At 41.4% G+C, this 27543-nt stretch overlaps 1 protein-coding gene and 1 long non-coding RNA gene across 2 annotated transcripts in view; one reads left to right on the top strand and one right to left on the bottom strand.

Annotated features, from left to right (window-relative positions):
- RRAGD (Ras related GTP binding D) overlaps window positions 1-11415 on the top strand; it is a 38707-nt gene extending 27292 nt beyond the window's left edge. Inside the window, exons 4-7 of the mRNA XM_037520103.1 lie at window positions 250-364; window positions 1017-1159; window positions 6135-6283; window positions 11068-11415. Of these exons, the coding sequence (XP_037376000.1) occupies window positions 250-364; window positions 1017-1159; window positions 6135-6283; window positions 11068-11219 (559 nt within the window). The 3' untranslated portion in view covers window positions 11220-11415. The remainder of the gene's footprint in view (window positions 1-249; window positions 365-1016; window positions 1160-6134; window positions 6284-11067) is intronic.
- On the bottom strand, window positions 10956-27420 carry LOC129146488 (uncharacterized). Its single transcript, XR_008553282.1, has 3 exons — window positions 27305-27420; window positions 12501-12596; window positions 10956-11282 (listed from the first exon to the last, which is right to left on the bottom strand). It is a non-coding gene; the product is annotated as an uncharacterized LOC129146488 (long non-coding RNA).
- Between the last annotated feature and the right edge of the window lie 123 nt (window positions 27421-27543).

Here is a 27543-nt window from a genome sequence, read left to right as displayed (position 1 = left end):
TATTTCATCTTCCCAGCCAGTCAGAGCACAAAAAGTGGGCACAGTTCTAGGTTTTTTTGTAAGTTGGGGAGGAATGACTTGTTAAGATGTGTTCATTTTTTGCTGAGGTCATTTTGAATTCTGACAGGGGCTGGGAGGTGTGTGCAAGGATTCTAACAACAAAAGCAAGTCCTGGTGTTGTGACATAGCCTAAGCAGTCTACTCCTAAGTCAAAGTGAAAATGTGATAAAATGTTTTTTCCTCTTTCAGCTTTTATCTGACAAGCATATATGATCACTCAATATTTGAAGCTTTTAGCAAAGTCGTTCAGAAATTGATTCCTCAACTCCCTACCCTGGAGAACTTGCTAAACATCTTTATATCAGTAAGTAAATACTGTCATCTTGTTAGTCATTTGCAGAATTTGAGAATAACGTTGTTAGAGTTAAATGACTTGTTTCTGCTTGTTCTTACAGCATTTCAAGGTCATTTAATTATTACTTTTGAAAATTACTCCTACATACAGTTTTAGGTCCTTCAAAATTTACTCCCCAAATGGATTCCTGTATCTCACTAGTATAACGGGAGTGTTTATTCAAGTTGTAATGATCATTCGATGTTAAGAGAGCCTACTAGAGATAGGGAGCATAAAAGCTGGTTTTGGCAATAAGATAAATTCTGTTGAATGCTTTTTATATGTTTAACACTGTGAATGATAAGCTGATTGGAATGCATCCTAGAAACCACCAGCTCAGGGCAGGCTCTGCAATATAGAAGGGAAGCAGACCTGTAAATACTCACATTTACTGTCATTGTACAATTTTGAGTTTGTTTAGATTTTTAAATTTAAAGTCAATAAAATTAGTCTTCTTTCTTGACCTTTTCTTTAACTGCAATTACCTCTCTAGGAGTCAGGAAACATCGCCCAGTTTTTTTACATAAAGTAAATTCCAGTGAAGATAGCATAAAATTTTATGTAACCATGATATGGTCTGAACTCAACATCACTTTAAGACAGCATCTTCTTTTTGTTTTAGAATTCTGGAATTGAAAAGGCTTTTCTGTTTGACGTGGTCAGTAAAATTTATATTGCAACCGATAGCACCCCCGTGGATATGCAAACTTATGAGCTCTGCTGTGATATGATAGATGTGGTTATTGACATTTCTTGTATTTATGGGTAAGTAAAATATCCTGAAACCATACACCTCTTTTATGAGGCTCAGAGTGGCTAGGTTTCTCACCCCTCCTCACATTGTCAATAAGAGATGGAACTGGGATTTAAACTCAAGTCTAATTGATTTCTGGTTCCTCTGTCATTGTATAATGATGTTATAATACTCAGGAGAGACTCATAGGATCCTTAAACTCTAAATAAAAATCTCATATCAACAGCAGCTCTCTTATCATCTTTGTTACAAGAAAAACTGCTGATTTTTTTTTTAAAGATTTATTTATTCATTTATACAAGCACTGGGTACAGTCAGAAGCATGGGAGGGTGAGAGAATTTACCAGAGCCAGAGCGGGGAACAGAACAGGCAGACCGACGAAATACACTGCTGAGGGGAGCAGCAAGTGAGACAGGAGAGGTCTGCTGTGCCATATGGGTTGCTCCCTGGCCGGCCGGGGATCAAACTTGTACTGCAGAGGCTGCAGATTGCTTCATAGTGTGGCTGTGACCTCTATCAGCTTCTAGGAGAGTCTGTGTCTTGCCATTTCTCTCTTTCACCTGCAAAAAATCCTTTGCTCATTCAGTTCAGATTCTGTTAACTCTCAACATACACAGGCATACACATAGTCCTCTCTGTTGTGAAGTAGGGAAAGTATTACTCATAGTGAAGATAAAATGTAGTGAAGATAAAAATGTCATCAGGCTTCTCCTGGTAGACCCTGCATAGACGGAGCAGCCATTATACTGTTGTTGTTGTGGGATTTTTTTTTTTTTGTGGGATCCTCGCCGGCAGCGGGGGAAAGAACCGGTGCTGCAGAGGCTGCGGGCAACCCTGCAGCCCAGCGCTGAACCACTGCGCCACCAGGGGAGGCCCTGTTGTTGTGTTTATTGAACACTGCCATCTGGCTTTATAAATAGACCCCAGATTACTGCCCTGCAATAGTCTATTGTTCTAAAATCATAGATGGATGATTTAGAAATAGTTTCAGAAGCTGAATATACTCTGATTACAATCTAGATGACTGTCATAATCAAGTACAATGAAAAACACAATTAATATGGCACATATTTAACAATGTGCATAATCATTATTGTGCCATATGGTAATTAAACATAACTGGTAGGTTGTTCATGTAAATTATATTAATCAAAATTACTTATTCCCCACTAAAACAAACATGTGAGTTGGGAGGATGAGGAACTGGAAGCTGGGCCTTGTGGTCAGATTGTTTTTCTGCAGTGGAGTGCAGTGTTTCTGAGAACCCACTGGGTTCAGTAAAAACCAGCCTGGGTCAGAAATGTAGCAGGGACTGTGGGGGTTCTTCAGATTGCTTACTGGAATGGCCTGCGGCCAGTTAGCCTGCCTGAGATGTGTACAGCAGTCCAGAAAACAGGCCGCCCTGTAACTGCAATCTTGCTGTGGGTTCCCAGCTACTCCACGGAAACCAGCAGTCCACAGGAGCTGGTACACCTGGGGCCTAGATCAGTCTGTTCTGGAATCTCACTCAGCTGAGCTTCTGCTGCAGCTGGTCAGCTATATACAAGCCCACACCTGTACTTCAAAATCTGTTCCTTCTTGGATCACGCTCAGCGAAATAAGCCAGAAAGAAAAAGAAAAATACCGGATGGTCTCACTCATAGCAGGAATCTAGAAAACTTAAATAAGGGACCAGGAAAATGAATAACTATAAGAAAGAAAATATCAAAATCGACAAACAACTATGAACCAGAGACACTTTGTGGGGGGCGGGGGGCGGGGAAAGGAGGGATTGGGGTGAAAGTAAGGGAGTTGTAATTGTATGGGGAATATTAAAAAAAAAAAAAAAAAAAAAGGTTGACCAAAAAAAAAAAATGTTCCTTCTTCATGTGTTCTCAGTGCTTGATGGATGGAAACTTTAGTAATATATAGTGATTGCAGTGGTAAAACCTGACCAGTTTCTCCTTGTAATTTTTGTCTTTTGTTTTTCTAATTTGTTTAAAGTTTATTTTTTCTAATTTTGAAAATATATGCTCACTGCAGAAAATACATAAAAGTACTAAGAATGAAATTAAAGTAACCCATATCTCATCACCTAGAGACAGTCAGGTGTGTATTAATGTTTGTGTGTACTTTATTCTTGTTTCTGTGTGTAATTTTTTTAATTACTTTGTGTATATAATTTTATATCCTTTTTTTCCATTTAACATTATCACCTAGGACTTCATGTGTGTTATAAATGCTGGTAATAAACAATGTTTAGTAGTAGTTACTATACAGTATTATATTTACTTGGAGATTTTGAATACCATTTTCTTCACTGGTAAAAATTTTAACTGTTTCAAAATATTACAAGCAAGAGAAAGTCCTTCCCAAAAAGTAGCTAAAAATAGTACAAAGAAAGTCAAGAATTTTGTTAAAGCATCTCTAACATCTTAGATCCAATTCTTCTTAAAGATTTTCTTTTAATGTTTTGGTGGGTTGTAGTTAGCTGAATCCTTTTTTAAAAAACTAACTTCCAGGACCTCCCCGGTGGCGCAGCAGGTTGAGCGCAGCAGACCTCTCCTGTCTCACCCGCTGCTCCCCTCAGCAGTGTATTTCAGTAAAACTGCCTGTTCTGCTCCCCACTCTGTCTCTGGTGAATCCTCTGCTCTCAACCTCCGGCACCTCTGGCCTGTACCCCAGCTTTTGTATAAATAAAAAATAAATCTTTAAAAAAAAAAACTAACTTCCACAATTCATTTTAAGTAGCCATGTTTGTGCCAGATAAAATTCTCTCAAAACTAAAAACCTACATTTTCTTGAAAATACAATTTAGACTTTTCATTTCCTCAGGTTTGGTACTCTATACTCTGGGATAGCCACAAGATTAAAAGCATCAACTCAGAAATTAGTCAAATCTAGGCTTGCAGCCCTGGTTCTACCCCATCAGTAACTTTGACCACATTGCCTTGTTTTCCCCTGTCTCAGTTCCTCAATACATGATGTAGAGGATCCTTAGCCCAAACAATGCATAGTGCGTGGTAAGAATTAAGAGCAGTGCAAATCACATATCAAGTACTGGCTATTACTATATAAGTGACAAAGTTGAGCACCATCTGAGTTATTGTGCCATATTAGTAAAGCTGGCAATTCCAATTAAGTCAAATTTCATAAATTTCATAGTCAATTATTCATAAATTTGGGAAGTGAAAATAAGTCAGAAGATATATACATACAGTTTTAGATAAGGGTAAAAGGTGTAGGGAGGTGCTCCTTTGCCTGGAAGGAAAGGAAAGGATATGTAACACTGATTACATTAGTGTCTACTAGGGGTCCAGTTTCAGTCATTAAGACCATAGTAATAATAATAGAAATAGCACTTAACATTCATTGTGTATTTCATGTTCTCAGCACTATGTTCAGTGCTATATATATATATATATATATACACACACACACACACATATATAAGTATGTGTATATATCTATAAGTGTATATATATACTTATATATATAATTGCAGTAGGAAACTTTGCAGTAATTATTGTTAATATACAATTGAGGAAATTAATGCTTAAAGAAGTGACTCAACTTGGCCGTGTTGACATAGTAAATAACAGAGCTGGAATTCAAACCCAAGTTATCCGTGTCTACAGGTCACACCTTTTCATAAATAGAACAATATATATAAATATTTTTTAAAGATTTATTTTATATAAGAACTGGGGTACAGGCCAGATGTGCAGGAGGATGAGAGGATTCACCAGAGACAGAGTGAGACAGGAGAGGTCCGCTGCGCCATGTGGGTATCTCCCCAACTGGCCGGGATCGAACCCGCACTGCAGAGGCTGTGGACAGCTCCACAGCACTGCGCTCAATCGCCTGCGCCATCAGGGAGGCCCTAGAACAATATATTTATTTAACTTTATATTTTGAAAAAACATCAAGCCTACAGAAAATGTGTAAGAAAAGTACAATGAATCCTATATATCTTTCGCTGGGACTCACCAATTTTTATCAGTTTGCTATATTTGCCCTTTCTCTTTCTAATACATGTTGTTTGTTTTTGCTGAACCATTTGCAGTAAGTGGCAGACAGCATGAGTCTTTGATCCTAGCTACTTGAGGATCTAGGATCTTTTAAGAACAAGGACATTTTCCTGGAGAACTGTGGTTTAATTATCAATTAAGCAAGTGTTGCTTGGCTCCACCCCTCTGTAATATGTAGTCTGTGTTCACATTTTACCCAGTGGTCCCAATTCTCTCTTGCAGCATTTTGTCTCACTGACCTAGGATCTAGTTGTGTGCTTAATTCTCATGGCTCTTCAGCCTTCTTTACTTTGAAACAGTTCTTCTCCTCATGCTCTTTCATGAGAGCATGCTTTTGACAGCCTGGTTATTCTATCATGAGAAGACAAGAAGCCTTAGTCCTGTCTTGGAGCATGGAGAGGAGAGAGCTAACCTCCATCCCTTACCTGTGTTTTCCCAAGGTGCCAGGAGAGTTATCTGGCTGTTGCAACAGTCATTCATTGTGTCAGTAGGAAAGAGGCTGTCATACACTGTGCAGTCTTGTGATTGTGTGCTTTTTTTTTAAGATTTATTTTTATTTATTTATGCATACAAGACCTGAGGTGCAGGCCAAAGGTGCAGGGGATGAGAGGATTCACCAGAGATAGAGTGGGGAGCAGAATAGGCAGATCTACTGAGATACACTGCTGAGGGGTCAGGCAGGAGAGGTCAGCTGCACCATGTGGGTTAGCTTCCCTGCCGGGCATTGAACTTATACTGGGTATCTAACTCATGGCAGCAGCTGGTGATAGCTTGATAATGCTGAGGCTTTAACCCCTGCACCACCAGGGAGGCCCCATTGGGATTGTTTATTTCTGCCTTTTGCTGAAAGACACTGTAAGTGCAAACTAATTATTGTGATTTTTATTCTGGGTTAAAGCTGGTCTCCATTGCTAGGTTATAATTTGTGGTTCATTCTCTATGCTCAAATATGTTTTGGTTTCTGTTCCCATTTAGTCTCAAAGAAGATGGAGCAGGAACCCCCTATGACAAGGAATCAACAGCCATTATAAAGCTGAATAATACAACAGTTCTTTACTTAAAAGAGGTGACAAAATTCCTGGCTCTTGTTTGCTTTGTCAGAGAGGAAAGCTTTGAAAGAAAAGGTAATTATTTTTTGTGTGTAGTTTAAAAGAAACATTTCAATTCAGACTGCCTTTATTGCTAGTTAAGTGTGGGTGGACAGCAGTGTGCTCCTTGAGGATTCTGGACATAGTCACAGGCCCCCTTGGCTGTGCCCTTATCAGACTTTGGGATCCTTGAACCAGTCTGCCCTCTAGTGATGGCAGCTGCCAGGAGGTGGATGTGGAACCAGCTGACCTTCCTCCTGGGCTTAGCTTTTATGCTAGTGAAGCTTGCTGGGGAGTTTTTGCCAGGCTACAAAGTCTCTTATAGGTGGGGGGACTCCCAGTTGGTCCACACCTCTAGAAAGTCTTAGGGATCTTGTGACCATGTAAGTGAGGGGAAGACAGGACTTATACAGCAGTAAAGCTGGACAATAACTTCTGTTTAGCACTTACACATTCTTAATGCCTCAGAACACAGTCATAGCATCAAGATTCTGAAAAGGGATATATTGTAGGGATATACTTAACATCACCACATAGGACCAAATTTAGTTTCAAGACAAAAGCAACTTTATGAAGCTATTCATTTTCTTCTTCTTTTTTTTAAGATTTATTTATGCATACAAGAACTGGTATATAGGCCAGAGGTGTGGGGGTGGGGTAAGAAGATTCACCCAAGACAGAGTGGGGAGGAGAACAGGTGAACCTACTGAAATACACTGCTGAGGGGAGCAGCGGGTGAGACAGGAGAGGTCTGCTGCGCCATGTAAGTAGCTCCCTGGCCGGGGATGGAACTCGTGCTTCAGTGGCTACAGACAGCTTCATAGGTTGCGTCTTAATCCCTTGTGCCACCAGGGAGGCCTGAAGCTACTCATTTTCACCCTACTATGTGAGCTGGGATATACCAGCTTACCGACATGAGGTTTTTGCTAATAACTAGGGTATGACATACCAATTTTTTGGATTAAATAGTTCCCAACAAAGTGGCAAAAGTAACTTTTACTGAGCTAACCTATTTTTTGTTCTGGGTAATACATGCTTATTGTGAAAATACATTGAAACTCTACATCTAAGGAAGAGAGTCAAATCACTCAATTTCTCCACCTAGAGTTAAATTTCTGGGAGTTTCTTTCTCCTTCCACTCGCCTCCCTCCAACCTTCCATCTCCCTTTCTTGTCCCTTCTTTCCTTCCTTCTTCCGAAAAAAGTGAGACCATAATCCCAATTTTTGATTACATAGTCTTATAGCCTGTTTTAACTTAATTATACCATGAAATGTTCCCTAATTCTTTGCCCCTGGAAACATAATGTAGATTTTAATTTTTATCACAAGAGTAATGGATTCATTTAGAAAATTTAGAAATAACAAGTTAAAAAAAAATTGATAAACTTCGCACTAAGATACTCGTCACATTTTCCATGTAACTTTCTAAAGTTTTTCATGTATATATGATGAACTATGGGATTGTATGATAAATACTATTTTATAATCATCACTTAAATTATTACAAACATATTTTTAAGTTTATTCAGTCTTTTTTTTACCATGTCAGTTTATTTTATTTTATTTCATTTTAAAAAAAATTTATTTATACAAGCACTGGGTACAGTCAGAAACATGGGAGGGTAAAAGAATTCACCAGAGCCAGAGCAGAGAGCAGAACAGGCAGACTGATGAAGTATGCTGCTGAGGGGAACAACGGGCGGCAGGAGAGGTCTGCCTGCCATGTGGAACCCTCTCCCAGCAGCCGGGGATCGAACCGGCGCTGCAGAGACTGCGAGCAGCTTCGCAACCCAGCGCTCAACCGCTGTGCCACCGGGGAGGCCCCCATGTCAGTTTAGTGATTCTGTTAGATTTTAACATCCATCTCTGCTTGGGGAAATAAATGTAAGCAGGAATTTATCCTGCTTTTGGATAAATTCTTTAGTAAGTTATTGATAAGCCACCTCTCTTAGGATAGGCAGATTTTATAGTTTTAACTAACTAGAAACCTATGTATTAGTGTCATAACTAAGGAATGTGAGTAAGTTAGCAGGTGCTGTTTGACTCCATCTTATTTAAATATGTGTGCTTTTTTGTGACAAACTATCTCCATTTGGCCAGGACAGAGTGGTGCGGAAGTGGGTACTGGGACAGGAGACCTCAGTGCTGAGGCTGGGACAGTCTCAGACAAACAGGATGAATTAGTCATCCTAACAGGTAGTTGTCTTTAAAAGGAACTTAATGCTTATAAATATATGGGGTAGCTTGATTTGTTTTTGTTGCTTTGATCTCATGTTGTTGAGTTCTGTTGATGCGGATAACCATCACTTAATTAGCTTTCCCTCTTATTCATCGTCTTCCGCATCTTTATTGATGGCTTCTGTGGCTGCTTTGGGAGAAAGGAGAGAACTGAAAATACACACCGTTTTCAAGCAGGGTCCTCAGTCTTGACAACATATTATAGGCATGTTTCCTAGGTACTTACAATGTGCAGCCAACCCTGCACCTACTTTGTAACCTGGGTGGTTAAAAAAATACAGATATTGCACCCTAGGCAAGGAACCAGGAGCCTGTTAATTTTTTAATTAAAAGTTAACTAAAAATTAATTAATATAAAAAAGTTAATTAAAAGCTCCTGGGTGTTTTTATTTTTTTAAAGATTTATTTATTTATGCATACAAGACCTGGGGTGCAGGCCAAGATGCAGGGGATGAGATGATTCCCCAGAGATAGAGTGGGGAGCAGAACAGGCAGATCTATTGAAATATGCTGCTGAGGGGAGCTGCGTGAGAGTCAGGAGAGGTCTGCTGCTCCATGTGGGTCACCTGCCTAGCTGGGGATCAAATTCATGCTGCAGTGGCTGAGGATAGCTTCATTAGTGCTGTGTCTTAACCCCTTGCACCACCACGGAGGCCTCTCCTGGGTGTTTTTAAATGCAGCCAAGATTGAGAGCCACTGAACAGAGAAGGATGTCATACCATCACGAAACTATGGTGGTGAAGGTAGTGCCTATTTGTTCATGTCTCTGTTCTTGTATTTTCAATTTCCTTTAATGAAAAGGTTGAAATAAATAGCAAACGCTTTGTAGGAATGCTTACTTCCCTAAAAAAAAAAATCTGACTTCTGATTTTTTACTTTTTAAGACTCCCAATGCAGCAATATTGTAATATTTTAAAATGTGCTAAAATAAATACATTGAAAATTGTAGAGAACTGTCAACAGGATGTCTTTGAAATTCCCCAAGTTGAGTTGTACCTTTTCAGTGAGCCCAACTACTTCTTAAGGCAGTTGGCTTATATTTATTTATTTATGCATACAAGAACTGGAGTACAAGCCAAAGGTATGGGAGGTGAGAGGATTCACCAGAGACAGAGTGGGGAACAGAACAGGCAGATTGTCTGAAATACACTGCTGAGGAGAGCAGTGGGCCAGTCAGGAGAGGTCAGCTGCACCATGTGGATGGCTCCCTTGCGGCTGGTGATTGAACTGGTGCAGCAGAGGCTGTGGATACCTTCACAGTGCTGTGCTTAATCCCTTGCACCACCAGGGAGGCCCTGGTTCAATATATTTTAGGCAGAGAATGGTGAGCTGGTTTGCACATCTCATATCCAAAATCCCACTAAGTAAACAAAATCATCTTTGCTTCTTGCTTTTTTCGTGTTACTGTACCCTTGTTGCCTCATTGCTCTTTTCCCAGAAGGAAACGGCCTAGTTTTACTGCTCTTGAGGTCTCCTGCACTGTAGAAACAGCAGAGGGCGCCACACAGATGGGTTTGGTGCTACTGGAGGTGGACCTGGTGTTTCCCTCCATTGCATTTGCTTTTGTTTATATGACTACTTTAAAGAACATCACTCGTTGGCTAAAATCCCAATTTTTTTTTCTTTGTTTTGTTTGGGGCTCTGGAAATATCCAAAATACTCGTTGGGCTAGTTATTTTAATAAATTTAAAGATAGTAAATGTAACCAACTGCCTTATCTTATAAAAGTAATGTTATTCTTAACAATTTTACAAATTAATGATAATGATGAAAATGTGCTCAAGACTGGGTGATTTTTTATTCTATTTTTACTACTAATTAATTTGTGAAAACACAAGATGATTCTCCCCTATTATTTTTCTTTTTTTTTTTAATTTTTTTTTTTTCTTTTTATAGAGGCATGTTTTATTTATTTATTTATTTGTTTGTTCTTTTTTTGTTTTGTTTTGTTTATACATGCACTGGGTACAGTCAGAAGCGCGGGAGGGTGAGAGAATTCACCAGAGCCAGAGCGGGGAGCAGAACAGGCAGAAGGACCGAAGTGCACTGCTGAGGGGAGCAGCGGGCGGCAGGAGAGGTCTGCGCACCATGTGGGACCCTCCTCTGGTGGCCGGGGAGCACCCGGGAATCGAACCGGCGCTGCAGAGGCTGCGGGCAGCTTCGCAACCCAGCGCTCAACCGCTGCGCCACCAGGGAGGCCCTCCCCTATTATTTTTCCATTTAGAACTTAATATTAGAACATTGAGAACCTAACATTGAAAAATTGAGAATGTCATTGGTTGTTGAATTTGTGAACTTAGAATTGATGAGATGACTGTTATTCTAAAATCAAGCACTTTGCTGTCCTCAGAGCATATGAAAATGAGTTATCTAGAATAAATTTTCAGTTAATATTTATTAATTGATCTCTGCAATTTTGGAGGTTTCCAGTAGCTCAGCTGCAGACCTCCTAGGGAGGTCTATGGCCTTAGGTTAAAGCTACTCCTCTATTCACACCTACTTGCTTGTCCTGACCCTGGAGTCATGGAAAGATGGAGATTTTTTCCTATGTGACATTGCTAAACATTTTTTCTCTTCTCCAGGGCTTATTGATTATAATTTTCATTGCTTCCGGAAGGCCATTCATGAAGTTTTTGAGGTGAGAATGAAAGTGGTAAAATCTCGAAAGGTTCAGAATCGTCTACAGAAAAAAAAAGGAGCTACTCCCAACGGGACCCCTAGAGTGCTGCTGTAGGTGAGGTTCCAGGAATGTCTCTTGAAATCAGACCTTTCAGTGAGGCTGCTACGCTGTGTTGCACTAAAGGAAGAAGGAAAAAGGAGATTGGAACACATGCCATGGAATTGTTGTTTAAACAAAAAATCCTGCAACCCTCTTGATCGTCTCTTTTTTCAATAAAGTAAGCACTTTGAAGCAAAAACTTGTATATTAACAATGACGTGAAATCCACTGTAATTTCATTACACAAATGTAAACTTTTATGATCTGTCGCCACAAAATCCTGTGTAAGAACTGCCAGGAAATGTATATATTTTGCACTTTTTCATGTTTTTTTCTCATTGAACTGAAACTTTGATAAAAGAATTTTCTAAGCTTTTTTCTGTACTTGGTGTTCAGGACATGCATATTATATCGTCCACTCAATGGCAATCAGAAAATTCATCAAAAAGAGATGCATTGGCAGTGACTTTTTATAAATTTGGGTATCTTTGCTACCAGTTGTTGAGAAAAATCATTTTTCAGTGGAGCTGGAACAGACTGGGGCATCACGCTCCAGGAGCAATAAAAACGCCCTCATTTATCACTGGTATAAACAGCAGTTTTGTAGAATAATATTAGCACCAAACTTACCTAAAAATTTCTGTAACCATGGCAGTGCTTCCCTACTCAACAGTTCTTACAAAGCTCTTTACCTCAACATACATCTCTATAATCATTTTATACAGAGAGGTTATTTCTTTTTGCTGCATATCTGTTCTTTAGAATCTTTGGGACCAGACTTCCAAAATGGTGCCGGTCACTAAAAAGAAATAAGAATGTTGCTGAATTTCAGGGTTTCTGGAGACTTTCCTGTATCTTGGAACTAAAGTAAGGTCAGAGGTCACGTGGTTTCTGAAATACATGTGATTGGCAACTGCAGATTTAAAAATACATACATGATTCTATTTTTGGCCCCTGTGAAATGGACTTATTGTTGTACAACATTTAAAATGTTTATTTAGGGCCAGGTTTTCTTATTGCTCCATGACCACAAGAGAATGTCTCAAGTCTCAACCACAGAGCTTATTCCTGGTGAGCACGCTTGTCACCTGTGAGTCTCCTCATCAGTGACAGCTTGTCTTATGGACTTTGCCTATTCCAGCCTTATGTTTGAACTGGAGCTCAGCTTGCCAGCAGCATACTCTGTGCAGCTGAAAAGCCCTGCTGAAACCCCCGATCAGTGAGGAGCAGGTGACCAGAGGAGGCATTACAGTTAGCTGTGTATTTGTTTCCATAAATTCTTCCACTTATGTTTACCTTAGATGATCAGGAAGTCCTAAATCAACTGCACACCAAACCATTCCAAGCAGATAATTCTATGTCCATCCTAAGGGTCAGTGCCCTAAAGCATATCTGCGGGTGTTAAGAAAAAAAGTTTTTTTAAGCAGAGCCTCATCGGGACACCAAAGTTGGTCTTATCAAAATATATCAACTTCCTAAAACAATTTGTCCTGTCCTTGAAACTATCCCACTTCTTTCTGTGGCTTCTCTGTCCTCTCCTCCCCCTGAGGAGTCCTTTGAGGTTTGTAGCTGCAGTTTTAGTTAGTAGCTGATTGAGTCTGTGCATTTTGGAAGGAGATTTCTAAATAACATTAAGACACACTAAATCCCTGCCTCATGATTCCTCCTCAGAAACCTGGGAAGTAGGAACCCAGGGTTCCAAGGAAGTCTTTTCCCTAACTTTCAGACCTATACCTTGTTGGACCTTTGCCAACAGGCCAGGTACATGTGGGTTATTCTTACAAATCTAATTCTCTAATATTTTTACACAATGTTTCTTTTTGAATAAGAAAATAAAGAATCACTTTTCTAATGTGACTTTATCTTCAAGATAGAGACACTTGTCTATCTGGTAAACCACACATCACTTAGGTATGTATATTGTAACCAGGTGGAGCTTCCATTTTTAAGCTGGGTATATGATGGGATTTTGTTAAATGTGCCTTAAAAGCCTATTACTTCAAGAGCTAGTGGTTCTTTGGGGGAAAGGCAAGAATTAATAATATGGCATAGGACCCAAGTTCACAGTCATAAGTGCACTCTGATTAATCACACACTAATATGTAGATGGCTGCCTCACACCTGTTAATGTGGCAGTGCTCTCAGAGTTAAAGAGAAATGTAGGAGTTATGTACGACTGTTCAGTTTTTTCAAGTCTGCTATTGGAATTGCAAAATAATTTCAATTCCTTTTGCTTTTTATTTTTGATATGGGACTTAGATTACTATAACATGAATGGCCATTTTTAGGCCGTAAGTCTAATGCTACAAATACAAATCCCAAACACATGGCTACAGTGACTGCTTTGGAACATTTTTGCTCATTTTTAAAGGGTAAGAACTGGACCTGCAGGTTTCTTGGGCAGTTAGAACTATGTGGAGGTGAGACTCTGAATTATCATCTTTTGTTATTTCCAGTGACGTAGATTAGTGTGTATGACCAGAGTAGAGTGTTTTTGAAGGATATAAATAAGAAAATGATTGACACAGTGTTATTTTGTGAACATAATCTATTTTGGACCCTTAAATATAAAATGACTAAAAACACAGCAATATTGTTATATACGGGTTATATGTTAACTCTGAAACATACTTCAGAAAAACAGCTGAACTGTCTTGACTATTAATGTGTGGTATGCATTCAACTTCTATGGACTGGATGTAATTTTAATCAAGCAAAGAATTATACTTTAAGCAGAAATCATTTATAACTTGTTAAGCCATTGATTTCAAGAATGTTAATTGCCAATTTCAAAGCATGTGTGTTGTGCTCATGACTTGGTAAGGCTCTCATCGCAAACATATTCATGACCTTTTTAGTGTCAGAATGATCTCTTTGGTGGAAAAGAAGTGTGATCTTTCATACTTGTAAGGTTGATTATCATACATGGATGTTACTGCCTCATTGATCCTCTTGGGTACCTTTATTAAAATGTGTTTGTCCTAATCAATCACTATCATTTTATGGAAATGAGAATAAATTGCTGTTTAGATTGGATTTACATTTTATTAATTTTAAACCCTATTATCTCTATGTATTTATTATTTTTTATAGATTTATTTTTATTTATGCATACAAGAACTTGGGTCTAGGCCAGAAGTGCAAGGGGGTGAAGATTCACTAGAGGCAGAGTGGGGAGCAGAACAAGCAGATATACTAAAATACACTGCTGAGGGGAGCAGTGGGCAAGACAGGAGAGGTCTGCTGCACCATGTGGGTAGCTCCCTGGCAGGGATTGAACTCATCCTGCAGTGGCAGGCGGTAACTTGATAAGCACTGAGACTTTAACCCCTACGCCACTAGGGAGGCCCTCTCTATGTATTTTTTTTGATGGAGAAACATCTTTATTTGGACTATACAATTGTTCTTTTAGTAAATTGCACATATTCTTGATTCTCTGGCCCTAATCCCTAACTTTTTCCTAATAGTCCACCTTATTATTTCTTCCTTAGTAAGATTCTACTCTGTATTACAGATCACCTGAGAATTCTCAGAGCTAGCCTTAGATGTAATGTGAAATTTTGTTTCTGGTTGGAAAATGTGATCTAAAGTATTTCCAAGGGTTTTAATCAGTGGAGGTGTTGAGTTTATCAGAAAGAAAATTTGTTTTGTTTTGTTTTTTAAGATTTTTATTTATTTATACAAGAACTGGGTTACAGGTCAGAGGCACAGGAGGGTGAGAGAATTCACCAGAGAGGGGGGAAGCAGAACAGACACACGGACCAAAGACACTGCTGAGGGGAGCAGTGGGCGAGTCAGGAGAGGTCTGCTGTGCCATGTGGGTTGCTCCCTGGCCAGCCAGGGATCGAACTTGTGCTGCAGAGGCTTCAGATTGCTTCATAGTACGGTGCTTAACCCCTTGCCCCACCAGGGCGGCCCAAGAAAATTTGTTTCCAACAGAATTGTTTTAACAATAGATACTTAGTTCACATGCTGTGCCAGGCAATTGCTCTCAAGTACTTTTACATAACTATCCTCATAAACCCAATGTTTCTCCTATTTTACAGAAGCAACTGAGGCAAAAGAGATTAGGTAATTGGGTCAATATCATATAATAAATAAGACACAAGGCCTGAAGTCTGACTGGAGAGCCCACCCTCTCCACTACTCTAAGTAGTCTCAACAATGACCATTTAAATGCTCTCCTTCCAAGAGCACAAGGGACTGTGGTGATGATCATGGGTGCTGTGGTGGTGGGAGAATTATAGGGACAACACATAAGGGGAGAAATCAAATGTTGTACAAAAATGAACAAGGATGTAAGAAAATTAAAAAATTAAAATTCTTTAAAAAAATACTCTCCTGGAATGGAGGCATCACTCTTCCAGATTTCAAACTATACTACAAAGCCATAATAATCAAAACTGCATGGTATTGGAACCAGAACAGACACATGGACCAATGGAACCAAATAGAAAACCCAGAAATAAACCCACAGATCTATGGTCAACTAATCTTTGACAAAGGAGCAAAGAATATGCATTGGAGCAAAGAAAGTTTGTTCAATAAATGGTGCTGGGAAAACTGGGTCGCTACATGCAAAAGAATGAAGCTTGAATACTACCTTACACCATGCACAAAAACTAACTCAAAATGGATTAAAGAACTAGACATAAGACCTGAAACCATAAAATATATAGAAGGAAATATAGGTGAAACACTACATGACATGCACCTCAAAGACATCTTTACAGACGCATCACCCAAAGTAGTGATATTGAAGGCAAAGATAAACAGCTGGGACTATATCAAATTAAAGAGCTTCTGCACAGCAAAAGAGACAATAACAAAAACAAAGAGAAACCCCACCAACTGGGAGAACATTTTTGCACACAACACTAATGATAAGGGACTGATCACAAAAATCTACAAAGAGCTGATGAGACTCAACAAGAACAAAGAAAATAATCCAGTCAAAAAATGGGCAGAAGAGCTAAAAAGAAACTTCTCTGAAGAGGAAATACAAATGGCCACCAGGCATATGAAAAAATGTTCAATGTCACTTGCAATCAGGGAAATGCAAATCAAAACTACAATGAGATACCATCTCACACCAGTGAGAATGGCACATATTAAAAAAACTAGCAACAACAAATGTTGGTGAAGATGTGGAGAGAAAGGAACTCTCCTGCACTGCTGGTGGGAGTGCAAACTGGTCCAACCACTATGGAAAGCTGTGTAGAGATTCCTCAACCTACTAAAGATAGAGCTTCCATATGATCCAACAATTCCATTCCTAGGTATATACCCAAAGGACACAGAAATATCAATTCCAAAGAGCACCTGCACTCCTATGTTTATAGCAGCACAATTTACAATAGCTAAGCTTTGGAAACAACCCAAATGCCCAAAAATAAATGACCAGATCAAGAAGATGTGGTACATATACACCATGGAATATTACTCAGCATTCAAAAAAGATAAACACATGCAATTTGCAGCAACATGGATGGAGCTGGAAGGGATCATGCTCAGTGAAATAAGCTAGAAAGAAAAAGAAAAATACTGGATGGTCTCACTCGTAACAGGAATCTAGAAAACCTAAATATGGACCATGAAAAAGAATAAATATAAGAAAGAAAAAACTCAAAATCAACAAACAACTATGAACCAGAGACACTCTTTTGAGGGGGAAGGAGGGATTGTGGTCAAAATCGGGGTTGCAATTGTATGGGGAATATAAAAATAAAAATTAAATTAAATTTAAAAAAATTTTTTTAAATACTCCCCTTCCACAAATTTGAAGAGGGCTTCAAGTTTAGGATTTACTGCTGCATCAGCTTATGAAGGCAGAAATGCTAGGATATTAAAAAAAAAAAAAATCTTTCCTTACACAAGAACCAGTAGGAGCAGTCTCTCTTTTTTACAAGACATTTATTTAGCATCATGGTCAATTACATATAACAACAGCATGAGTGCAAAATAAAAACTACATTAAAACCCTTTGTTGGAGGGCCTCCCCGGTGGCACAGCGGTTGAGCGCTGGGTTGAGAAGCTGCCCGCAGCCTCTGCAGCTCCAGTTCGATCCCCGGCTGCTCCCCGGCCACCGGAGGAGGGTCTCACATGGTGCGCAGACCTCTCCTGCCGCCCGCTGCTCCCCTCAGTGGTGTGCTTCGGTCCTTCTGCCTGCTCTGCTCCCTGCTCTGGTGAATTCTCTCACCCTCACATGGTGCGCAGACCTCTCCTGCCGCCCGCTGCTCCCTCAGTGGTGTGCTTCGGTCCTTCTGCCTGCTCTGCTCCCTGCTCTGGTGAATTCTCTCACCCTCCCGCGCTTCTGACTGTACCCAGTGCTTGTACAAATAAATTAATAAATCTTAAAAAAAAAAAACCTTAAAAAAAACCCTTTGTTGGAGTGCTTCATGCTTTCCATAGAACAGAAACAAAAATAAACTTTTACACAGTCACAAATAGAGTCCTAAAGTTTTTACCCATACATGTGAGTAATGTGTGAAAGATGTTGCCTTTGTTTCAGCTACCACTGCCAACCGCCGTGCTTGGCTGAGTTCGTAAATTTGTTGTAACCTGTACCTTCTCTGTCACTTCCCTGACTCTCTTCTCCTGCTAAGCTTTGTTTCCTGGTAATTAATACCTTCTAGCACTGCTGCTACTGGAACCACCATAGTCACTTTGGTTTTGTGGTTTGGCTAAAGTATTGTTCTCCACCATCATAAGGCCAGAGCTGCTGCCTCCAAAGTGTCCGCCTTTTGTGAATCCAAAATTTGAAGGTTGATTGTTCTAATTGCCAAAATCATGGTAACTTCTACCACCTCTAAAATTGTTTCCATTGTTACCAAATCCTTTATAGCCATCCTACTGCCATCATATCCACTACCACAGCAACTGCCACCAAAGCTTATCATTTTATAATTTTAAAGAGACTTCAGATTGTATCATGTTATTTCAAGAAACATTCAATTCTATGAAAACAATTTAAATTTATTTTATATGTATAATAAATAAGAATATAAAAGCAAAATTAAAATAGGATATTTAAGATTAGTCCAGTAAATGCTAATCAACGGTCCCTTTAAAGAAAATTGCATTTTTAGTTTCAATAAATGATTTGGCAGTTAAAGCTGAGATTGAGTCTGGTCCTTAGTATTCAAAACAGGTGAGTGGATCAAGTGGTATACATATACACACATACATACAAAGTTTATCATTTTTGAGTGCTGAAAAATATTTCATTTTATACATGTATATGTACACAATGGAATACTTTTAAGCAATCAAAAAAGATAAACTCATGCCATTTGCAGGAACATTGAGGGAGTTGGAACGGATTATGCTAAGCAAAACTAGCCAGAAGAAGAAAGATAAATATAGGATGATGTTACTTATATGTTGACTATAAAGGAATCAAACAAAGAGTCAGCCAAAGATAAACATTAAAACCAACCCTTGAGGGCCTCCCCAGTGGTGCAGCGGGTTGAGTGCAACGCTTTGAAGCTGTTCGCAGGCCCTGCAGCGCAGGTTCGATTCCCGGCCGGCCAGGGAGATTCCCACATGGCGCAGCAGACCTCTCCTGCCTAGCCCGCTGCTCCCCTCAGCAGTGTCTTCTGTCCATCTGCCTGCTCTGTTCCTTGCTCTGTCTCTGGTGAATTCTCTCACCCTCCCACGCCTCTGGCCTGTACCCCAGTTCTTGTATAAATAAATAAATCTTAAAAAAAAAAAAAAAAACAACCCTTGAATGCTGACCATAGATCTGAGTCATCCAGGTGGGAAGGGGCAGGGAAAGAACAATAGAATGTGTGGAAGACTATAGGTGCTTTGATGGTGGGGGAGCAATAGTGACACACCAGAGGGGAGAATTATGCTGTCAAAGTGTTAACGAGGATCTGAAACAATGATACTTCATTAAATAAAAAAAGTCACTCGCAAAAATATATAAATTATTAACTATCTTAATAAAAAGCAGTGACCATGGCTACTCATACCCAAAGTCCTGTTTGAACGATATGTTTAAGATTGCACTGGGCTGAGGTGGGGACTGCTCCCTGGTGATCACTCTCTCTGGTGAATCCTCTCACCCCCACCATCTCTGGTCTAGTCTGTACCCCAGTTCTTGTATGCATAAATAAATAAATCTTAGAAAAAAAAAAGATTGCACTGAGAATTAACCCTTTATGGAATCCATTTTAAGCTTTCTGTTATTGTGAACCACAATAAATCCAGTCACATTGCAAGGTACCACACTCATACTTACAATATTAGTTTAAAAAAACCTCAAGAAGTCATGTAGTTCTACAGGCAATGCATTCTGGCATTTACTCTTTTATTTCCTTTTTATTTCCTTTTAAAAAAAACTCTTATTCCCTTTTTAAAAAAAAATTTAAAAAAATTTCCTTTTTAGTGGATAAAAATATCCACTAACAGGTGGATCCACAATTTATAAAATGCCATTGGCCATATCAGATACTGGAGAATTCTCTTTCTAGCCTAAAATATTTTCCCTCTCTCTTATTTTTAGGATCTTAAGCATAGGGGAAACTCTGATGAAGTTCTCAAATTTTTCTCTTATTTGATTAGGGTTTCTGCTGTGTTTACCAAGGCAGTTTTCCTTTCATTACCTTCTTTGGATTTAAAAAATATATATATTTATTTATGCATACAAGAACTGGGGTACAGGCCAGAGGTGTGGTGGATGAGAGGATCCACCAGAGACAGAGTGGGAAACAGAACAGGCAGACTGAAATACACTGCTGAGAGGAGCAGCTGGTGAGACAGGAAGAGGTCTAGTGTGCCATGTGGGTTAGCTCCCTGGCCAAGGATCAAAATCATGCTGCAGTGGCTGCACATAGCTTCATACCACTGAGAATTAACCCCTTGCGCCACCAGGGAGTCCCCTTCAATGACTTTTTAAAGGCTAAATAATATGCTTGATTTCTAGGGTCACACCCTCAGGAACAATTAATAACTATGTCTTCACCTTTTTCCAATTGTTAGGTGACCTTTATAAAATAAAAAAATTGGCACTGTTTGGGACCCTTTCAAGATATATTGTCTTCCTAAACAATGCTTTCTTCAAAAAGAACAGACAAAAATAACAGGCAACTTTCTTTTCTAAAGAATAGTCTGGAGAAATTTTGCTTTCTGTTCTGGCGTATATGATATATCTCTCCATTTAAGAACACCTGCACCCAAATCTAACTTGTAGGTAAGTCAGACTAGTGCAGGGATTTTCTCACAAGATGTGGAAGGCATACAGATTGTGGAATATCTGCACCTTTTGGTAATAAAAGAATAAATTGTAGGGACAAAGTACAGATTGTTTGTTCTAAAGACGTTAATAATGTTGCTGAAATGCCGTCATTGCAAAATTACTCTGAGAAGTCTCATGATTCATGAGGGCATTGAGCATTGTCTATGGACAGAAGAATATTTCACATATCCATGAACTATTACTTTATTTGGAAGTTTGTGGATACTGTAGTAGTGACTCAAATACAAATCTGTTGAGAAGTTCTGAATTCAGTGATGTTTTTGCCATTTTACACTTTCCTGATGACAAGAAAAGGAAACTTGTTCTGAAAGTATGGAGCAGAGTTAAGCTATTCAGGTTAGTTTGTAGGTGACCAAGTTTCATTCATCAGGAAGTAGCTAAAAGGGGACAGAGAATGACAAATTGGGGTGACTGGTTATGGGAACACAGGAAAACATGGCTTAGAGTGGCAGAGGGACAGTGCACAAAAGAGCCATTATGAGACAACTCAGGATGAGGAAGATTGAGTTGTGCTACAGCTATTTGCTGTTCTTCCACCCATGAAAGAGTTTTATCTTAGTTGCAGGTGTTTCCTTTAGAGCTAAATGCAGAAAGTGAAATTATTTTTTTAAAGATTTATTTTTATTTATTTATGCATACAAGATCTGGGGGGGGGGATATGAGAGGAGTCACCAAAGACAGAGTGGGGAGCAAGACAGGCGGATCCACTGAAATACTCTGCTGAGGGGAGCAGCGGGCAAGTCAGGAGAGGTCTGCTGTGCCATGTGGTCAGCTGCCTGACCTGGAACTGGAACTGGTGCTGCAGCGTCTGCAAATAGCTTCATAGTGCTGAGACTTTAACTCCTGCACCACTAGGGAGGTCCCAGAAAGTGAAATAATTCTTAAGAAACTTATTGGTTCATTAGGACTCAGGAGTATGGAATATGAATACTGTCATTTTTGTTACTAATTTAAAAAGCACCTTTATTATGGAAAAAATGAGGGAAAAAAATGAAGAAACGTGATCTGTGCAAAAAAGCAAAAGCATAATGCTAAGCAAAAAGTACTTATCTGCAAAATTTTGTGTTTGTAGGCATTAAAATAACATAATCTCCTTGTACATCTCCATCAGGGTGCTTGAGTAAACAGGCGCATTGTCAATGTTTAAGGGGCAGGAAGGACACAGTGCAGGTTTTCTGATCCAGCAGACAGGGTAAAGAAGGAGTCCTAGAGAGTCCTCAGTGGCTTTTGCAGTTCTTTTATTTAGATTTACCAGGTACATGGCAGGCAGGGATGCCAGGGGGCCGTGAGGCTGGCAGTCCTCCCAGCCCCCAGCAAATCCTCACTCTATCTGGGCTCTCTGGTGTAAGGGACAGGACTGACCACAGTGCGGGTTTTCTGATCCCATGCAGATCGGGTAAAGGAGGAGTCAGAGTCCTCAGTAGTTTTGCAGGTTTTTTATTTGGGGTTCACCAGGCATATGGCAGGCAGGGGTGCTGGCTGGGGGGCTGGGAGGCTGGCAGGCCTCCCAGCCCCCAGCAAGTCCTCACTCTATCTGGGCTCTCTAGCGTTCGTTCTGCTGCTTCTCGGCTTCGGCTTCGGCTGCGGCGGCTGCTGCTGCTGGTGCTGGTGCTGCTGGCGTCCCCCCGTGACGCCGCCCTTAAAAGCACAGTCTTAGCTCAGCTGAATCCCATCTACCTATGCCCACACCCTATTCCAGGTGCCCACCATCAGGCATGCATTCAGGACAAGGATCCATCATCTATCCTGATGGCGGAAGGGCAGAAAAGCCTGATATTTTCTTTACCCTACAGTCCACCCCCTCAGGGTTTTCTGCCATACAGTCTATACATATATACACAATTTTCTAAGCAAACAAACAATGCAGCCATGGCCCACAAAAGCAAATACATCAAATAACAAAATACAACATAACAAAATACAACAGAACACAAATAAGTCCAGGCAGGGCACCAACCAAGTGCAAAAGACAATTATTGGTACCAGCAGATGAGCCACCAAATCTGCTGCCGAAGGCACTGCTCATACGAGGAGGGGAAATCACACACGGCATCTGCTATAACACACCAGGAGCCGTCAGGCTTCCTGGCCTTCTCTGGCTGTAGTCTCGGCTACAAGGCACACACAGCATCCACCCCCAGGATGCACTAGCTCTGGGATTGGCAATTTTATTCTGTTGGGGGTAATCGCCAACCCTCAGGGTTTCTGTCTGCAGTCGCTCCAACACTCGGCCTTCATGGCCACCCATGCGACTCACAGACCCCTGCTCTCAAGCCAACCCACTGCACAAGCACATGGGTTGGGGATCCAAACTTTGCATTTGGCTTGGGCTCCACCCCAAGCCACATTCCCCACCCGTCCCCCAAGGACGGGCTCCTCAGCTCCTCACCCTCACTCAAGAATGAGCAGGGCATCACCCACAGGTGATTTTACGAGACTCACAGGGCTTCAGCATACCCAGGCTGCTTAACAGCCGCTTTAGGGCTTCTCAACTTAGCATCAGTACCAGCTTTTGCGACCTTAGTTGGCTTTTCTCCTCCACCTGGCCACTGGGCATACACAGGCTGCTTTTGGCCATCTAGGCCCACTGGCCACCCCCAGATTCTCAAAAAATAAACATAACCTGCTAAGGTCCTCCGCCTTCTGGCGGGATTGTCAGTCCAAAATCATCAGTTCATCAGTCTATCAGTCCATTGGCCTCTCCCTGCTTCAGCAATGGCCTGCTGCCTCAGGGGTCATTGGCTGGTCCTTTCCGGTGTCGTTGGCTGGTCCTATCCGGTGTCGTTGGCTGGTCCTTTCCGGTGTCGTTGGCTGGTCCTATCTGGTGTCGTTGGCTGGTCCTTTCCGGTGTCGTTGGCTGGTCCTTTCGGGCATCTCGTTCACGCCAGGTCTCATCCTGTAGCTCGTGGACGTATCCATCTTCTATACCGCCATGGTGCCTCCAGCGTCGTCACAGGCAAAGTCTGTTCTCCTTAGTCCCTCCAGGTCTTCGGAGGGCTCCAATACCCGTCTGCATGGATCTTGCCGACATACGCCAATTGTAAGGGACAGGACTGACCACAGTGCGGGTTTTCTGATCCCATGCAGATCGGGTAAAGGAGGAGTCAGAGTCCTCAGTAGTTTTGCAGGTTTTTTATTTGGGGTTCACCAGGCATATGGCAGGCAGGGGTGCTGGCTGGGGGGCTGGGAGGCTGGCAGGCCTCCCAGCCCCCAGCAAGTCCTCACTCTATCTGGGCTCTCTAGCGTTCGTTCTGCTGCTTCTCGGCTTCGGCTTCGGCTGCGGCGGCTGCTGCTGCTGGTGCTGGTGCTGCTGGCGTCCCCCCGTGACGCCGCCCTTAAAAGCACAGTCTTAGCTCAGCTGAATCCCATCTACCTATGCCCACACCCTATTCCAGGTGCCCACCATCAGGCATGCATTCAGGACAAGGATCCATCATCTATCCTGATGGCGGAAGGGCAGAAAAGCCTGATATTTTCTTTACCCTACATCTGGCGTTCTCTCTGCTTCTCTTCTTCTCTCGGCTTCCATTCATTCTTGGCTGCTTCTTGGCTTCTCTTTCAGCTTCTACTGCTGCTGGCATCCCTGTGACACAGCCCTTAAAAGCCCAGTCTTAGCCCAGGTGAATCCCATCTACCTATGCCCACACCCTATTCCAGGTGCCCGCCATCAGGCATGCATTCAGGACCGCAAGGATCCATCATCTATCCTGATGGCGGGAGGGCAGAAAAGCCTGACATTTTTTCCTTACCCTACATAATGATACGAATATTTCAAAAGGAAACTTTTTTTCTGAGCAGTATGTCTCAACACAGGGCTTCAAATATTCAGCAAACCATGTGGAAAACAGATGTATTTTGTTGTTTGATTTAGAGTGCAGGGCAGATTTATCATAATTCTTAAGGGTTCTAGGATTTTCGGAATGGGAAATGAGCATTAGCTCCAACTCAAAGTCACCAGCTGCATTAGCCCCTAACAAAAGGGTCCGCAAGTCCTCTGACACTTTGAAGCCAGGCATTGACTTTTCCTCTCAGCTATGCAAGCCTAGATGGCATCTTTTTCCAATAGAAGGCTGTTTTGTCTACCTTTAAAATTTGTTGTTTAGTATGGCCACCTTCATTAATGATCTTAGCTGTGTTTTCTAAATAATTTGTTGCAGCTTCTAACAGTACATTGGCATTTTCTGCTTCATCTTGCACATTTATGTTAAGAAAGGGTTTCTTTCCTTCCTTATGAACCAATTTCTGCTAGCTGTAAACGTTTCCTCTTCAGCTTCCTGTGTCTCTCTTAGACTTCATAGAATTTGAAGAGTTAGGGCCTTGCTCTGGAATTTGGTTTTGGTTTATTGGAATGTTGTGTTTGGCTTGATCGTCTAATCTAGACCACTAAAATTTTCTCTATATCAGCAGTAAGTCTTGTTTTGGGTTCCCAGACCCAATTTCCATGTAAATGTCTGGAAGTTTCCCTATACCAGCAAGGTGTCTGAGAATTTAATTTAATTTAACTCAATTCTAATGCTATCTGCCTGGAGATAGCATCAGAGTCCATAGGTAAAGAGCTCAGTCTCCCCAAACGACCCCCCTCTTCAGATGCAGTCACAAGCCTTGCTTATTACCTGTAATAAGGTAACAGTTAGACTAACTGGTTCCAGACTAAAGTTCCCATAATTCCCCTCCTCAGACTTCAGGTGCCAGTGGCAAGGCCGGGTTATTAACTTAACTGTGCTTCCAATTGGCAAAAGAGCAGAGTCTGCCAAGGATGACATCCTCAGCTTCAATTAATTTGCTCAAGTGGCTTACAGAACTCAGGGAACCCTTTACTCACTAAATCACCTACTTCTTACAAGAATATTCAGGAACAGCCATTTGGAAGTGATGCATAAGGCAAGGTATTAGGGAAAGTGTGGAGTTTCCATGCCCTCTTCCAAGCATGCCATATTCCCCAGATCTCCATATGGTCACCAATCCAGGTCTCCAAAACCTTTCCTTTGGATTTTAATGGAGCCTTCATTTTACAAAAACAGGATTGATTAAATTGCCGCTGGCAATTTATTTTTTAAATTTATTTTATTTATTTATGCATATAATAGCTGGGGTGTAGGCCAGAGGTGTGGGGGGAGGGGTGAGAGGCTTCACCAGAGACAGAGTCGGGAGCAGAACAGGCAGACTGACTGAAATACACTGGTGAGGGGAGCAGTGGGCCAGAGAGGAGAGGTCTGCTGTGCTATGTGGGTTAGCTCCCTGGCAGGGAATCAAACTCATGCTGCAGTGGCTGTGGATTGCTTCATAGTGCTGAGACTTAACCCCTTGAGCCACCAGGGAGGCCCGGCCGCTGGAAATTTAATTCAATTTCCAGCCTCTCCCACTCCCAGAGGATAGGAATGGAACTGGAAGTTCCGTCTAATCACATAGGCAACTAGTCCCATTCTTAGGTATGCCCAAAAGTCACCTCATTTGTTAATAAAAGACACCTTTATCTCTCTGCTCCGAGGCCTGCTGCACAAACCACAGGCTTTTGCAAAGCTACACTTATGGGTTATGTTTGGAGAGGGTGTCAGTAGTAGACCACTTGAATATTCAACACAAAGAGGGGCCTCTCTGGTGCTGCAAGGGGTTAAGTCTCAGCACCATAAAGCTATCTGCAGCACCAGTTCAATCCCCAGCCAGGGAGCTAATCCACCTAGCATAGTAGACCTCTCCTGTCTTGCCCACTGCTCCCTCCCCTCAGCAGTGTATTTCAGTCTATCCACCTGTTCTGCTCCCCACTCTGCCTGTGCTGAATCCTCTCACCCCTCACACGCTGGCCTAACCCCCCAGCTCTTGTATGCACAAATAAAAATAAGTCCTTTGAAAAAATTCATTTGAAAAATTCAACACAAAGAACCAGTTTGGCTTTGTTTGCATATCTCAACCAGATTATTAGTTTACTTTTCACAAAATATCATCCTGGAATGGTTTAAAAGATACCATCTAATTTTATTTTAGATATCCTCCACTCCTCAAATCCTCCTCCCCCATTTCACCCTTTACAAAGGGTTCCTGGTACAATTCAGATACCAATAACTGAACTCACTATAGATTTAGAACTTAGTTATCAATAACAAAAATTGAAGTCAGTTAATTTTAAAGATCTAAGTGGGTTTATTAAATGATTCGTGAATCTAGCAAGTAGAAAAGGGCTGCAAGAAATACAAAATGAAAGCGTTTTACAGTCAGAAAGATAAGGCAAAGTCACCTTCCTTTAGGGGTCTTATGCAGATAACCTCAATAAGGCTGACAGGAAACTCCAGACTGGCTAGTTTAAATTTCCACTTTAGGGAGAAGCTGAACTACAATCAGGTTAGGTATTAAGTCCTGGAGTGGGAGTGGAGGAGCAAAGCAAATCAGTTTCTATCTTTATATGACAAAATATAGCGTGCCCCAATCTGATTAACCCTCGTTATTCCCACTTTAGAATACCTTCCTTTCCCTCTTCGTACTCTGCAGTCGGCCTTGAAGCCTTCAGAACCCTAAGTCCTCTTTTTCTCATTCACACTTTCTTCAACCAAGAAGAAAGGGGATCGAACCGGCACTGCAGAGGCTGCGGACAGCCTCGCAACCCAGCGCTCAACCGCTGCGCCACCCGGGGAGGCCCCGAAACGTGTCTTTCGAGGTGAAACGTTTCATATTTGTATGCTCTCCCCTAAATTCAGTGCCATCCCCTTAGTTTCACCTTTTGCTAAGTTTTAATTTTATCTGCCACGTTTAAAAGTGGGGTCTGAAACATACGATCTGAAAAAGAACCTGTTAAAAAATCCTACTGAATTCCCTTACCAGTCCCTTAGCCCCTTCCCCACTTAACTGTTTCCACTCCAAACTGCCCAGGATCTGAACACCGAGCATTTCACAGACTATTAGGGCATCGAGGGCCTCGGGGCTGGGGCGCGGGGCCCCCGCTGAGCCCTGGCGGGATCTGGGTGTCCGAGACCCCCCTGCCCGCGGCGGGGAGGGCCGGGGCCGCTTCCGGCCGCGCGGCTGGGGCGAAGCCCGCGAGCGCCCGGGGACTCGGTGGGCGCGACGGAAGGGCGGCCTCGGGGAGCG

Source organism: Talpa occidentalis, unplaced genomic scaffold, assembly GCF_014898055.3.
Source record: "Talpa occidentalis isolate TD23 unplaced genomic scaffold, MPIMG_talOcc4v2.1 talOcc4.2, whole genome shotgun sequence".
NCBI lineage: Eukaryota > Metazoa > Chordata > Mammalia > Eulipotyphla > Talpidae > Talpa > Talpa occidentalis.
The sequence above is the reverse complement of the archived record's forward strand: the minus strand, read 5'-3'. Positions and strand labels throughout refer to the sequence as shown.